A 16,499-nucleotide genomic window follows, 5' to 3' on the forward strand; every position below is an offset into this window, starting at 1 on the left:
CTACAGCACAACACAGGCCTTTCAGCCCACAATGCTGTGCTGAACATGTACTTACTTTCCTTCAAGGTAGATTATTTAATTTTTCCACATTTTACTCCAAATTTCGACACCTTTCTCTATAAGGATATGTAAGGATGCTCCAGATAGGTTTATACTTGAAGTGTAGTTTCATGGTTCTATTCAGGCCATATTATTCTTGATTTCCAGCTAGGGAGGCCAAACGTCCGGCCTTTGAACACTCTGTCCTCCGTCCAGTGCCACCTCGAGCCGGACGTTAATTTGTCTGACTAAAAAACTTATATAAATTGCCTCAAATATTCCTAAAGCAGTGGGAACAGAAAGCTATAAGAACCATTAACATATTTTTATTATATGTAGTTGCCGTTGTCAACACTGCTGATGCGCAGTGTACGAGTCACATCAGCACGTCCGAGAGCGTCAGTCTGCCCAAGGCCACCACCGCAGAGGAGAGCGGCTGACTTATTTGCTCTTGTTTCAAGCCCCTAAAGAAATGCCGAAAAGAAAGCAACACACACAAAATGCTGGTGGAACGCAGCAGGTCAGGCAGCATCTATAGGGAGAAGCGCTGTCGCTTCTCCCTGTCGCTATAGTCCAGATGAAGGGTCTCGGCCCGAAACATCGACTGTGCTTCTCCCTTTTGATGCTGCCTGACCTGCTGCGTTCCACCAGCATTTTGTGTGTGTTGCTTGAATTTCCAGCATCTGCAGATTTCCTCGTGTTTGCCGAAAAGAAAGACTATATTTAACCATGAATGGGCCAAAGAATTTGGATTTATTGCTAAAAGCAGAAAAAGTGACTTCCATGTTTTTTGTACACTATGCCATTGTGATGTGGAGATTAAGGGAAAAAGTGCAGTTGAACGACACACTACCACAGATAAGCATAAAGTTAACACTCGTACTGCTGGCACATCATTGTTACCATTGTTCTCTCCAGCTCAATCAACTCAAGATGATAAAATCTTGGCTGCAGAGCTGTGTAAAGTGTATCATGCTGTGAAGCATCATCGGTCATACAGAAGTGTTGATTGTGGAGTAAAAGTTGACAAAGAAATATTCAGTGACTCATTGATAGTGAAAGGTGTAACGTGGGAAAACTAAAGCAAAAGCTCTGTGTGAAAATATTCTAGTACCATACTCTGTACAAACGTATGTGCAGTATATCAAAGAACATGGTTTGCTTCAAAGAAAAGTGTTTCCCAGTACATCTGAGATACTTTCATTTTGAGAAGGGAGTGCAACACGTGTTACTTGAATTTTACAGCGATAACAATGAATCATCAGAGGACATAACAAATCAGCCACTGGTTAAACTTCAGACGTAGGTCTGGAGCTGAATAAAGTGTCTGCATACACAGCTGAGAATGCAAGTGTAAACTATGGAAAACAACAGTGTTTATCAAAAACTGAAAATGGCTCAAAAGAACATTATTGCTGCAAATTGTCTGGCCCATATTTTGTACAATGCAACAAGATTTGCTACAGGAAAACTGGAAATTGATGTTGAAAATATTGTGCTCAAAGTGTACAACCATTTCAGCATCTCAGCTAAAAAAACAGCACAGTTAAGGGAATCCTGTGAATTTGTGGATGTTGATAATTGTAATCTTACGGCATGTTGTGACTAGATGGCTCTCTCTTTTGCCATCTATTGACAGAATACTTAAGTGCTGGGAAGTCCTAAAATGTTATTTTCAGAGTCTAGGCAAGGAGGAGTGCCCCAAGGTACTGTGGAAGTGCTTTGGTGATGAAGGAAATGCCTGTGAATCGTCAGAGATCTATTTCTTCTTCCTCAGTCACTCTCTTAAATTGTTCTCAGACACTATTGAAGCACTAGAAGCCAAGTCATTCAGCATCATTTCAGTATTTGAGCTAATGGCTGAACTGAAAAGCAAACGAGAGAAGAGTACTGTTTTTTTTTTGGCTTTGCAGTGAACACTGATGTGTCTAAGGAATGTGAAACAGACTTCATTGTTTTCTATGAAAGAGTCATAAAGTACTTAAGTGACAGGTATGACTCTAAAAACAGCTTTCAAAATTGAGCCTAACAAGTGCCATACCTTTTGGAGAATTCTGTGATGCAGTCAAGGCCTGTATTCTTCAAGATACTGATATGGATGTATTATATGAAGAGTATGGGATTGTGGAGGCAATTATCAAGACTCCTGAGATGGTAGATAGCCAGAGTGAAGAACACTATCTCAAGCTGTTCGGTAAATCTGAGGTCTCTCTTACAAACCTGAAGAAGGTGAGTGCTCATATCCTCTCTATTCCATGCAGCAGTGCTCACACAGAACGAGTTTTTTCGATGATGACCTCAGCTTGGAGAAACGAGAGAAACCGTCTGCAAGTGGACTCGGTCAAAGCAGAGCTCCAAATATGTAACAACTTCTCAGAAGAGTGCCGGGCCGTGTACAGAAAACTGCTGGAGATGGCAAGTAAAGGGCAGAAATACAAAAAATAGACATCCATACCTGGCAGTCCATGGTAGGCCTAAGCAGGCTACTTCCTTTCGTTTGTGAAGTAAGTTAATTTGGTTAACATATCTGCTTCAGCAGGAGTAAAACCGAATATTCATTTCATTCAGTTCTTTATTTATACTGTATGAATGCATGTATGCAGAAGGATGAATCATTGAATAGGAAAAAGGGCTCTGGCAGAAAATCACTGATTAATGATGAAATAGCTAGGTTTTTGCTGGATTTATATAGGCATAAAATAGTATCGTGTTAGAGTTTTTATTTAATAAAGTGATCAGATGTTTGCATTTGTTGTTTTTGCAATACGGTTTAAATTTTATATTAAAAAAAAAACGCACTGTACATATATGACCACTATGCGATGTCCTTTTTGGAAAAGGCCACCCTATTTCCAGCCCTACGGTATTCTGTTTGTCTTTTTAACATTAACCAGTTCTGAATTTACACTACGCTACCTGATCACAGGCTGCAAAAGAAATAGAAACACTAAAAAACACCGGCCCCCTACCACTTGGCTGCACTGGAAAGCAGCGGATCTGAACGTGCCGGGATGCCCCATCACCCCATCTGCACTTGGTCTGGGATCGAGATCGCTATTCATTTAAATGAGGTCTCTGACCTGGAAGTTATTTTTTTCTTCTTATTTTAATGTGTTGAATTATTTCCATGTGTTGAATATTTTTCCTGTGAATACTTTTACAGATTATTTTCAGCAGCCGTGAGTGTTTATAAACCCGACCCCGCTTCCCGTCGGGGTATGCTCATGACAGTGCTCGCTGATCGCCGGGGGTGGAGGTTCGGCTCGACCAGCCTTCTGCATCCGGCCCAGGTAAGTGCGGTGGGAAGGGGTCGCGGTGTTCAGGTTAGACGCCCAGCTGAATCACACTTCATTCAACTCAGAGGAGTTTAGGCTTGCCACAGAAGCTGATGAATCAGATTTCAAGATGGATTTCATTATGAAATAATTCCATGGAGCCGTCCAAAATCTGAGTTCTTAATACTTCATTGTTTTACGTCAATCTATAAGAATTCCTTTACACAACTTTTATTTACTTAAGAATATTTAGTTGCGGAGCTTAAATTTGATCAAGCCAAGAAGTTTTCCTGCAACAAGAAGAAGATTTGGGTAATGCAATTCTCCAAATTCCGGAATAGATGCAGACTGACATCTAGTGACAACTTCAAGTATCTCTGTAAACTTTACAAACGTTCACCATCCAATAACAATGTTCCTTACATTATTAGTAGCGATTTCAACCAGAGAATTGAGACCGCTGAAACTGATATGATAGAGATATAGTACAGAAGCAGATCCTTCAACCCATGCTGAGCATCAAGCACCCATTTTTACACTAATCCTACCTTATTCTCCCCGTATTGTCATCTATTCCTCTGTCCCACCCCAGATCCTATTCACTCTGGGGGCATTTTACAGTGACCGATTAACCGACCAGACTGCACATTTTTTTTGGATGTGCGTGGAAACTCGCGTGATCCCAGGGGAAATGTGCGAATAGCACCCGAGGTCAGAGCTGAGCCCAGGATGCTTGAGCTGTGAGGCAGCAGATACTGACTGCGCCGGCACTAGTCTTCTGTCTGGAGATAAAATAGATCCAGAAATCAGGATAAGTTTTAGACTTTCATTAATCAGTTTAGACAATAACTTATTAGTTCTTTTTCCTCAAAATGATCTAATTGTTTTCCAATTTCTTTAACCAGAGAGTGGTGAATCTGTAATTCATTGCCACTGACGGCTTTGGAGGCCAAGTTCTTGATTGGTAAGGGCATCAAAGGTTATGAGGAGAATGGGATTGAGTGGGATAATAAATTATTTATGAATATTTTAAACTTAAATCGAGACATCTGAGGTCATCTAAAAAGCTACAGATTGACCATGAACAGCTTGAGTGGCAGAACAGCTCAAGGGATTGAAAGGTATCATTCTGTAATCATATAGGGCGCAGTGGGTTCAATTAAACCAGCTTGCAGACAGAGGTTACACAGGACGATGCCACTCATTGGCTGTTTGCGGTTTAGCTTCAGTCAGATCTCCTTCCAAGCTCCATCAAGCACAGAAGCCAGCAATAAGCTGCAGGCCAGATGGATCCACTGCTCCATTCCTGTACTCGCTCCTAATCCCAGAGGATTGTTTGCATTGTAGGTTTCAATAAATAAAATGGCAGAGGCGTTTTACTTTTAAGAGAAACTATCAACCAAACACAGGGCACAAAGCGCGGTAAATAAAACCTCAGTTCATTGCATCATCACGTCAGGCCAGCCTCTTATAGTGAAACCCAACTCAGTGTTGGTGGTTAGAACACAGAAAATCTACAGCACATTACAGGCCCTTCAGCCCACAATGTTGTACTGACCATGTAACCTACCCAGAAGCTGCCTAGAATTCCCCTACCGCATAGCCCTCTATTTTTCTAAGCTCCACGTACCTAAGAGTCTCTTAAAAGACCCTATTGTATCCGCCTCTACCACCTCCATTGGCAATGCATCCCAGGCACCCACCACTTTGTGTGTGACAAACTTACCTCTGACATCCCCCTTGTACCTACTTCCAAGCACCTTAAAACTATGCTAGCCATTTCAGCCCTGGGAAAAAGCCTCTGGCTCTCCACACGATCAATACCTCTCATCATCTTATGTTGTGAATTATGCATAAATTTCCACCCTTTAGATTACCCTACAGTATCAAGGGCTCCCTGATGCATTGGGTACAACCCCATACATTTAAATGGAATTGTCAGCACTGTACAGAAAGATCCATCAGGTATTTTAAATTATTTTAATGCTTCTACTTACTTGTTAATATGGTAAAAGGTTTCTAATTACACAAATGAAACTTATTAGAATCGTATGGTATCTGAGATCTACTCACTTACCCTTGCAGGATGCCTATTGTGTGTGGAGAGTCAGCCCAATCAGTAAAAAAGGATGACTGGAGTTCCTAGTGAAGGAGGGTGATAATCATTTGGACCATTCACTCTTTCAACTAGCCATTTGCTGTGGTTCACAGGAAATTCACGGGAATATGGTGGGTACCGAGAAATAAACCAATTATGAGAGGAACACAGGACAACAAAAGTCCACTTCCAAGTGGAGGTGTGTTCGAGCTGCCATGCAGAATCCCTCTTTTTGATCATCCAGGGTAAAGGATATAAATGGGTGCAAATTCATTTTCCAAGTACTTGAGAATAGATCTACAGATATATTCATTGGATTACTGCTAGAGCCACATGCTAGAGGACTGTCATTCAAGGTGAGAGGGGGGATATTTAGAGTGTATGGGAGCGGCAAGTTTTTTTAAATACAGAACTGGTAGATACCTGGAACAGGCTGCCAGTGATAGTGGTGGATACAGTTTAACAGGGTTTTATATGGGCATATGAATATTCAGTGAATGGGCAAATATAGATTTGTTAAGGCAGAAGGGAGTTATTCCAATTTGGCATCTTACTTAGCACAGAAATCACGGACCAAAGGGATTGTGTATTCTCTGTGTTCTGTTATTTTTATCTGGTTTTGGATAAAGGTCCTCTAGTTGAAGTCCTACATTGGGACAAGGCTAAGTTAGATAGCATTAGACAGGAACTTGCAAAGGTTACAGAGGCTTACACAGTCATGAAGGTAACAGGTTAAAGTGAATGGTCGCAGTGTTTCTCCCAGAGTAGGGAAATGGATTTAAGATGAGAGGAGAAAAACTTAAAGGGAACTTCAGAGACAGTTTATTCATGCAGAAGGTCGTGTGTCTGTGGAATGAGCTGCCAGAGGAAGTGGTAGAGATGGGTATGATTATAATTTTTAAAAAACCTTTAGACAGGTACATGGAGAGGAAAGGTTTAGAGGAATAAGTATCAAATGTAAGCAAATGAGACTATCTCAGGTGGTCTTGGTCGTCATGGACAGACTGGGCCAACGTGCATACAGCTTCCTGACTCTATAACTCTAAAAGTGAGTAAAGGGAGTGAGTGTCACTCGCAGTGAGTGCAGGCAGCAAGCCAAGTCCAGCATGTTTCCCAGAAATCGTATACAAAAAGCAGAATGCTGGGAGGACTCAGCAGGTCAGGCAGTGTAGAGCAGTGCGAGAGCAGTGCTATATAGAGGCTGGTAGGTGTTGGGTGGTACCATACAGGGAGGGGATAATGGGTTGGTTGAACCATGGGATGAGAGGGAGAGATTTCAAAGTGAGCAAAAGAAGAGGAAAAGTGACTGTGCGCGAGAGAACTCTTGAGGGTGTAGATTACCTGAAATTGGAAAATTCAATGTTTGTACCAGAAATCACACTGCTGGTCACGAGAACAACCTCGTACGCAATGTCAGTAAGACAAAGAAGTTGATTGTAGACTTAAGGAAGAGTAAGTTGGGAAAATGAGCACCAGTCCTCGTTGAGGAGTCAATGGTTAAAATTCCTGGGTGTGAACATCTTGGACGATCTACCCCGGGCCGAACACATGGATGTAACCACAAAGAAAGCATACCAGCATCTCCACTTCTTAAGGAGTTTGAGGACATTTAGTATGTCACCAAAAACTGTTAGTGAGGTTCTTTAGATGTACGGTAGAGAGCGTTGGAACTGGTTGCATCACAGCCTGTGTGGAGGTTCACAAGAGGCTGTAAAAGGTTATAGATTCAGCCATCTTCAGCACGGGCACAAACCTCTCTACCATCAGGGATATCTTCAAGTGGCAATGCCCCAAGAAGGCAGCATCCTTCACTCAGGACCCTCACCATCCAGACCATGCCCTCTTCTCATTACTACCATCGGAGAGGAGGTACAGGAGCCTGAAGGCACACACTCAACGATTCAGATCGTTGCTCCTCTTCGCGCCTTGTAGCACATCGGGTGGCAACCTTGCCATTTCTTTAGCACTTATCAGGTTTTTACAAGGCCAAGTTGCTCGCTTGATGCTCGACCCAGCACAGATGGAAAGCATGGAAGGAGCTGGCCAGATTCGAACGCAGAGCTATTCGCCTCAAAGTCCAGTCAGACAAAGATTCAGAAGCAGCTTCTTTCCCTCTATCATCAGGTTTCTGAATGGGTCATGAACAGTACTACATTGTTCCTTTGGTGGAATTATTTATTTTGCAATGTATAGTAATTTCATGTCTTTGTACTTTGTACTGCTGTGCAAAGTTATAAATGACAGTGATCGATCATGCAAGGCAGTGGCAGTAAACTGGATTCTGAATCTAATAGCTTAAGTCAGAGTTTTGCTTGTGCTGTTGCAAATTAAATGTCTAAGCAAAAACATGGACAGTATTGTAACAAAAATGTTTTATATACACACTGGTGATGGTCAAATGCTGTTAGTGAGTGATTCAGTCAAACTAGGCAGCACTAAACACAACTTAAAAGCAAATTGTTTTGAAAATGATTGGACCGAATTTAAGGAATGTGCGCAGCCATTAAAGTTAGCAAAAAATTGTCATTTAAATGCAGCTTCAGGGTTCAAGTCTGACACAAGGAGCCAGGTCTGAGCTGGAATTCAGAGAAAGAGTTGCTTGTTAATTATTGAAACTTTGGAGGATTAAAACTGAACATCAGCTGATAGGAATGTGCTTCACTCCTCCAGCTCGCTGATATTTAAATAGAAACTCCCCCACTAACGGAGAACTTCAGTTGCAGCTGAGGCTGCTTATTTCGAGTTTATGCATAAACTCTAAACACAGAAGTCATTTTTTTCTGCTCCGTCAGTTATTCGGTTGGATGTACCCCCAAGTCCACATGACTCGTTACATTTGCACGTTCTGGAGTATGGATTGACTCCGTTTTAAAAGCATTTCATGAATGTATGCTTACATTCAATGCAAATACTGTACATACTCACAGGTCTGTGAAATACACTTCTCAATTTGCCTACTTAGTGTTTCCAAGAAATGATCTGTAGCTGATACAATGAACTTTACAATCTCATTAACCCTTTCTGTATCTTTGCAGTACTGACTGCATTGGCATCTTTTTTCAGAAACTATTAATAATAATTTTTCTTGATCTCAGAATTTATTCAGCCAGACTTATTTTCCTGTTTCAAACAAGAGAAAATCTGCAGATGCTGGAAATCCAAGCAACACACACAAGATGCTGGAGGAACGCAGCAGGCCAGGCAGCATCTATAGAAAAGAGTACAGTCAGTGTTTTGCACGGAAACCCTTTGGTAGCACACTCCTCCCAGTAACAGTTGTCACAACTCCGACTTCTACCACCAAAGAGGACAAGGCACGGGAACACCTCCACTTTCTGGTTCTTCTCCAAGCTGTCAACCTAATGATCTGGAAATACATTGCTAGTCCTTTCTGTAATTTTCCTGTTTATCTGCATGGAAGATATTTTTTGATTTATTTATTTTATGAAATTAGGCATTGCAAGAAAGGTCTTGACAAATTGATGGCAAGATCTCTCCTTGAAACTTCACAGTGCTTCTGTTGAAAGTGTCCGGAGGTTATTCCAGATTCAGTGTTGATAAAGGACTAGCAATGTATTTCCAGATCATTAAGTTGACATCTTGGAGAAGTACCAGAAAGTGGAGGTGGTCCCATGCCCTCTCCTCTTTGGTGGTACAGGTCGTGGGTCTGAGAACTGCTTTTGGGAGGAGTCAAGGTAGGTCACTGCATTTTGTGGATGGTACACCTCATTGTGAATGGGTGATGATGAATATGAATGCTTAAAGTGGTTGACGAACCTGACAGGCAATGTCCCCTCCAATTTGTAATGACCAGTGTGCACAAAAATCTTTTGCTGTGCAATTTTTTGCCCAGTGACAATAACATGTGCATACTGAATAATTTCTTGAGTGAAAACAATATAAATATCCAGTTCTAAAATTTGCAGACAAATCATCACAAACTCCACGTTGTCAACAGAAACTGGAAAAGGAAACGTGATTGTGTACAATTGTGAAATATACTTAACGTTCCAATGAGGTAGAGGGTGACAACCTTATGTGTGCAGTTTAAATTCCTTTGTGGCTAGTAGCAAAAGACGTGAGTGTGTGCACACCTTAGAGGGAGCATTTTTGTGATATGGTGCAACTCAAACTACCTGCGTCTCAATATCACCAAGACCAAGGAGATGGTGGTGGACTTTAGGAGATCTAGGCCTCATATGGAGCCAGTGATCATTAATGGAGAATGTGTAGAGCAGGTTAAGACCTACAAGTATCTGGGAGTACAGTTAGACGAGAAGCTAGACTGGACTGCCAACACAGATGCCTTGTGCAGGAAGGCACAGATTCGACTGTACTTCCTTAGAAGGTTGGCGTCATTCAATGTCTGTAGTGAGATGCTGAAGATGTTCTATAGGTCAGTTGTGGAGAGCGCCCTCTTCTTTGTGGTGGTGTGTTGGGGAGGCAGCATTAAGAAGAGGGACGCCTCACGTCTTAATAAGCTGGTAAGGAAGGCGGGCTCTGTCGTGGGCAAAGTACTGGAGAGTATAACATTGGTAGCTGAGCGAAGGGCGCTGAGTAGGCTACGGTCAATTATGGAAAACCCTGAACATCCTCTACATAGCACCATCCAGAGACAGAGAAGCAGTTTCAGCGACAGGTTGCTATCGATGCAATGCTCCTCAGACAGGATGAAGAGGTCAATACTCCCCAATGCCATTAGGCTTTACAATTCAACCGCCAGGAGTAAGATATGTTAAAGTGCCGGGGTTGATTGTATTTAATGTATTTAAGTAAACTACTTAAGAACTTTTTAAAAGCTATTATTAATGCTTTTTGAGAGAGTGATTTAGATGAATATCATATTTTTACTGAGTTAAGTATTGTATGTAATTAGTTTTGCTACAACAAGTGTATGGGACATTGGAAAAAAGTTGAATTTCCCCATGGGGATGAATAAAGTATCTATCTATCTATCTATCTATCATTGCTGACAGGTAGGAAACTTGAACTGAAGGGTCTGTTTTGGTGCTTTATGACTCTGTAAGTGTCAATCAAAGTTTAAAGTAAATTTATTATCAAAGTACATATATGTCACCATATACTATCCCAAGATTCATTTTCTTGCAGGCATTCACAGCAGAACAAAGAAATACAATAGAATTAATGAAAAACTCAACACAAACAAAAACTGACAACCAATGCGCAAAGTTTGCAAATACAAACAAACCAATAAGTAAATAAATAACGCTGAGAACAAGAATCGTAGAACAAGCTACTTAGTCCCGGATAGCTTCAAGCTCCTTCAGTGTTGATGGGGCTGCACTCATCAGGCATAGTAGTGCTTTACCATGCTACATTACACCGATGACTGTGTACTTGTTCATAAGGCCTATGATGTTGCTAAAGACACATTTAAGTGACGCTGAAACTACATATCATTATCATACGTAAAGTGAGTGTCCTGAAGCAGTGGAGATGGAGGTTAGTTATAGAATGAAAAGGAGAAAGTGGAAAAGCAGGAGGACTAGAGGTTGTGGCCCATATCAGCAACTTTTTTTCTGTTCATGTGATCAGAGACCAATTAAATCAATTGCCATTCAAATAATCAATTTCCACTGATGTATGACTTTTACCTCCCTCTGTACTTCACCTTCAGCAACTTCAGCAAAATTACTTTCCATAAATTACACTAAAATAAAGTAATAGATTAAATATGGCCTTACCCTTTTTATTTACTTATTTAACAATACAGCTTAGAGTAGGCCTTCCTGGCCCCTAGAGCCTTGCCACTCCTGTCACCCCTGACATCTTCAGTTTAACCTTAACCTAATCACAGGACAATTTACAGTGGCCAATTAGCCTCCGCAGTATATTTCTGGACGTGGGAGGAGACCGGTGCGCCGGGGAAAACCTGAACATTCCACAAGGAGGACGTACAGCAACTCCTTACAGACGGTGCTAGAATTGAACTCCAAACTCTGCCTCCTCGAGCAGTAATAGCACCCCCTGTGTGTGCTCTTATGCCTGTTCTCTCTGTGTTTATTTTTGCACGTGTTCTACATAGTTATTGCAATGGCCACCGCATGAAACATGAGCATTGGCAGCTCATGACTCAGAAAAAATGGCTTCAGACATCACCCTCTCACTCCTCCCAGCCACTGCTGCATCACCATGTTACGTTCAATGCCCATAAAAGCAGGGGTGTATCTACAGAAAATAGCACCTATGGCAAGCACTGAAATTGCACCCCTGTCCAAACATCTGACACCCATGGCTCAAAAAACAAGTCAAGCTTGTTAATCTTTTAATTAGCAAATTATGGCACTACATGAAAATTATAACTGCACTTCCCTTTCTTTCACTGATGCAAATTGGTCTATGATGTGATCAAAGTCAGTTTTTTCAGTTTCTTCTCTTTCTACACTCAGCAGAGCAAGATCACAGAGTCTGCCTTGACCCATGGAGGCTCTCAAATACAAAAGTATTAGTTTTAACTTGCTGAATGATCTCTCACAGCTGGCGATGGAAACTGCGATGGTTAGCATTATCTGAATAGCAATGTGAAGATTGGAGAAGATGCTCTCATCTCCATATTGAACAATAAATCCAAGAAGCTCTTCAGGTCTTGATATTTTCATGTTGACCCACCTTGATAGCAACCTTCTGCAATCCAAAATTTCTTCATATAGCTGCTGTCCATCAACATCAGAGCTGTACAATTCACCCAAATTTTCACACTTCTTCTTTAGGTCATTACTGTCGGCACCGTAACACAATCCCTCGACATCGAGAAGGAACCCAAACTTGGCGTCAGTGTCGTGCAAATGAGCAAACCTTTCGTCCATTTCTCTGTAACGACAGTCGAGTGTTCCCTTCATGACTGTCTCCATTTCCTCCTTAGCTGTTAACCCAGCATCTCTCGAGTTCTCATCAGCTATTCGTTTCTTTCGTCTCTGACGTCTTTCAACTTCAATATTCCATTCTTGACAGAGACTGACTCCTTCTTCAAGTGACTCACTGACCAACACTTCCCATTCATAATAAAAATTATCTCGGGGGGCTTTCAAATCCAGGGCAGCATTGTGGAAGTTCATGCTAGGACCCTGCAGCCTCTTTTGAATACGCTCAATGCGAATGAGTACTGTGTTCCAAAATCCTAGCAAAATCAGAAAATTGTAACTCAATATGCGGTTGTACAGCTGCCTTGCGTCACTTCTTGTTTCATTGGTCTCGTTTTCATTGTCTATCATGTCAGGAGAACTTGAAGTGTCTCCTCAAGGTACTTTTGACGGGCTTCACTGCTTCTGTCCTTGCACTCCACCTGGTTTCGGACTCCAACTTAACAACCACAGACACGGCGTTTTTGAGTTTTTCCCAGTGCTGTGTTGAACAAGAGAAAAACATGTAGAGAGCTTCGATGGTTCCTAAAAACGTGACCATCACTGTATCCCGCTTGGCTGCATGTACACCTACCAAGCTGAGTGAGTGAATGTTGCAATTCACAAACATTGCCAGGTTGTTTTTCTCACTTACTCTTTGATGAACACCCCTTCTGTGTCCAGCCATCACAGCAGCATTGTCATAGCACTGTGACCGACAATCTTGTAGCTCCATTTCATCCTTCTCTAGCTATTTCAAGATGTCTTCAACCAAGCTCTCAGCATCCTTCTGGCTTATCTGGATAAAACCAAGGAAGGACTCTCTAACACAGACTGTTTTCCTCTCAAAATCAACTTCCACATACCTCGCTACTTCTGACATTTGCTCACGGTGTGCCTGATCAGGAGTCGAATCGAACATGAGACCATAGTACTTGGCTTTATGAATGCTTCTCAGTAAACTCTGGCGAACAGTGGATGCCATCATGTGGATGAATTTGTTCTGGACACCCAGCGAAAGATAAGACATGGATCCAGGATGACTTTCCAAATGAGTGAGATGTTCTTTTACGACAGGGTCAAAGATGGCCAGTAGTTTCAGTAAGCCAAGGAAATTTCCCACATTGGAGTCATCATCTAGCTGAAGTAACTCCCTGTGTCCTCGCAAAGCTAGGTTCTGAGTCGCAAGGAATTTTATGTAGTGATGGTTTCTCGTCAAGATATCACGCCATTTCTGCTTTTCCTTCTCAAACTATGACTGAAATACCACGTCAATAACTCCTCTGTTTCCAGCTCAATTTCTTTCCACTGTGTGAAGCATTCCCGATGTTTCTTGGCATTTTCATGAACACTAATCCTTGCTGATGCTTTCCACTGGTTGAATCCACTTTCCTGCTCCAATGAGAATTGATGGTCTGACGGGGAATAGAGAAGACAACAGATAGAAAATGCAGACATTTTAGAAGGGGAATAGACCACCCATGAGCGAGTCACTTCCTCACCATGACAATTTTCCAATTTCCTCTTCAACCAAGTTTTGTTTATTGAGCGGTTATTTGTTGGTAGGAAAGGCCTCTCACTGTTCTGGAAATACTTCGAACCCAGCTTTATTATTTCTGTACTCAATGCATCAGGCAGAATTGCTTTTCCAGTATCCTTGTCGAGCTTCAGAAGTCCAATGTCATGCTGTTCAATCACTTCTGGTCTGACAGTTTGAGGCTCTTTGACACCATCCAGTTCACTAGGTTCAATGTCGTCAGGTTCAATCTCGTCAGGTAAAATCTCGTCAATAAACTCAACATCACCACCACCGTCTTCCCCTCCTGTCCTGTCCACATTCTCTGTGGCAGCCTCACTATTAATCTCGTCATACTCGAATTTATCTGACTTGACTTCCTCCTCGGCTTGAGATGCATTTGTACATGATCCACCTTCAGATTCTAAAAAACTTGTAGCAGGTGCAGGCGACTCCATGGAATGTGTCGAACTACTTGTTGTGGGCTTTTCAAAGAAGGGCATGAAGAACTTGCTCGACTTCTTGGCTTCCTCCGCCTCCAATTTTCATCTCTTCCGTCCTTCAGCTCCACTTTCCTTCTTCTTCATGAAGAAATGTTTCATGGTCTTCTTACAGAATGCTCTGAAATAAGGCCATCCTAGTGCTTCTCACCCACGGTAATCAAAGACAGATCATACATCTGAAGAAAATTCTTTTCTCACTATCCGAGGATGGTTTGTCTGACTTTAATAGAAACTGCTCAGTGGTGCCCCCCCCCCCTTCAAGAGGCACCCAGGGCACGTGCCATACCTGCCATACCTTAGATATGCATGGAAGACTGTTGTCTAAAACTCTGACGGCAGTAATATAAGCTTCTACGATTAGCACCTAAGCATTGACTGCATTCTGTTTGTGCGGGCATGAAAGGAGAAACAACAGTTATTGGATACTGGCAGACTCAATCATCACGCCACACTGGATTGAAGCTATTGCTTCACTGCTGGAAAGGATTAGAGTTGAATTTATTACACAATACATGTACATGAGTGCACAGGTGCTTGGAAATGCATATTCTGTAGCATCTGATAAGTAACATTCACAAGAAAACACAAATTAAACATAAATTATACATTTTTACAAGAAAAGTAGGGGAGAAAAGCAAAATAAGTGCAAAATAATTAAAGTGGTCATAGTGTTGATTAGGGTTGTGAAGGTTGGTTCAAGAACTGAATGTCCTCATATTCTTTGGGATTGTCATCTGAGCCTGTTACAGCAGAACCCATGTTATCTCACCCCTTGGGGAGCTGTCGTGAGTGCGGCTCATTCCTTCATCATGGGTTGTCATTCACTTACGGTTAGCGACTTTTCACATTCCAATTCAAACCTAACATCTAATCTAACAATTATTATAAAGCACTGCATTGTATTGCTGCTGCTGCTGCTAAGACAACAAATTTCACGACATACACCAGTGACGTTAAACCTGATTCTGATTCTGACCCTGGAGTGAGGATTTGAAAGATTGCAAATGACAGAGTGCTAGAAGGGATTTCTAGGCTGCCTGAAACATAATAGAGGAAGGATCGTGTGAATGGAAGGGAAGGGAAGGAAGAGGGCGAGGCTTTCTTGAGCACCATCTTGAAGATCCATAATGATTGTGAAATTAGTCATATTCTCTGATCTCCGTATCTTTTGTGGCCCTGGCACCTTTCACAGTAAATGCTGATAACTCTCTTGGAAGCAATGCTGATGTAAGCACGTCTCTAGTGAGTTTGAGGATGTATCACTTGGTGTTTGAGGCTAGTGATAACTTTGAAGGGAAGGGAGATGAAGATACGTTGATGCTGACAATCCATGCAATGATATTAAACTTCTTCCTGCATTCAATCAAAGTCTTTGGAGTTTATGTCCTGGTACAGTTAGTAACTTTCCCTGGGGTCTTCTCCACACTTTCTCTATTATATGCCATGACCTCTTCCTGGAGGGCGTTTCTCCACCTCATTAGCCAGTACAATTAGACAGACATTGGAGAGCTGGAGATTCTTCAGTCAGCCATCAGTGTTTTTTTTCCCCAGCGAGTTTCAACAAAGCATGATTTGGGTTCACCGAGCAACATCAACTTACGAGGTACAGACCGAAACCCATGTTTAATTATCCCTGATTTAATTAATCCCCCTGGGATTTTCATACTCAGCAGTCTCTAGAGTTTACAGAGATTGGTGCGAAAAACAAAAAAATAACATCCAGTGCGTGGCAATTCTGTGGGCGGAAATGCCTTATTAATGAGAGAGGTTGGAGGAGAATGGCCAGACTGCTTCAAAATGACAGGAAGGTGACAGTCACTCAAATAACCGTGGAGAAGAGCATGTCTGAGCACACAACATATCAAACCTTGAAGTGGATGGGCTGCAGTGGCGGAAGACCATGAGGTGCACTCAGTTGCCTTTTTATTAGATACAGGAGGCATGTTTACAAAGCCGCCACTGAGAGTAGGCTTAATGTCAATGCGATGCAGTCATAAATGCAACAGAGCTAGGAGAAGGGGAGATAAAATAAATTTACTGGCAAAGATTACTGCCGATGGAAGAATGGTGAGGGTAGACGTGCTTGCTAAGGATGTATAGAATGCACTCGAATATGTAAGTCTTTGACTTCCCATTTTCAGATCTTCAGGAAGGAATAGATCTCCAATCCTTCCTAATGTGAGAGAAGAAATTGATGAATCCTCACTC

The 16,499-nt window shown here is 41.9% G+C and overlaps 1 protein-coding gene across 1 annotated transcript in view; it reads left to right on the forward strand.

Annotated features, from left to right (window-relative positions):
• The first annotated feature begins 2,955 nt into the window (after window positions 1–2,955).
• LOC140741776 (doublesex- and mab-3-related transcription factor 1-like) overlaps window positions 2,956–16,499 on the forward strand; it is a 175,094-nt gene continuing 161,550 nt past the window's right edge. The window contains exons 1-2 of the mRNA XM_073072153.1: window positions 2,956–3,110; window positions 3,203–3,329. Coding sequence (XP_072928254.1) covers window positions 3,106–3,110; window positions 3,203–3,329 — 132 coding nt within the window. The 5' untranslated portion in view covers window positions 2,956–3,105. The remainder of the gene's footprint in view (window positions 3,111–3,202; window positions 3,330–16,499) is intronic.

The sequence above is a fragment of the Hemitrygon akajei genome, chromosome 2, assembly GCF_048418815.1.
Source record: "Hemitrygon akajei chromosome 2, sHemAka1.3, whole genome shotgun sequence".
In the NCBI taxonomy this organism is placed as follows: Eukaryota; Metazoa; Chordata; class Chondrichthyes; order Myliobatiformes; family Dasyatidae; genus Hemitrygon; species Hemitrygon akajei.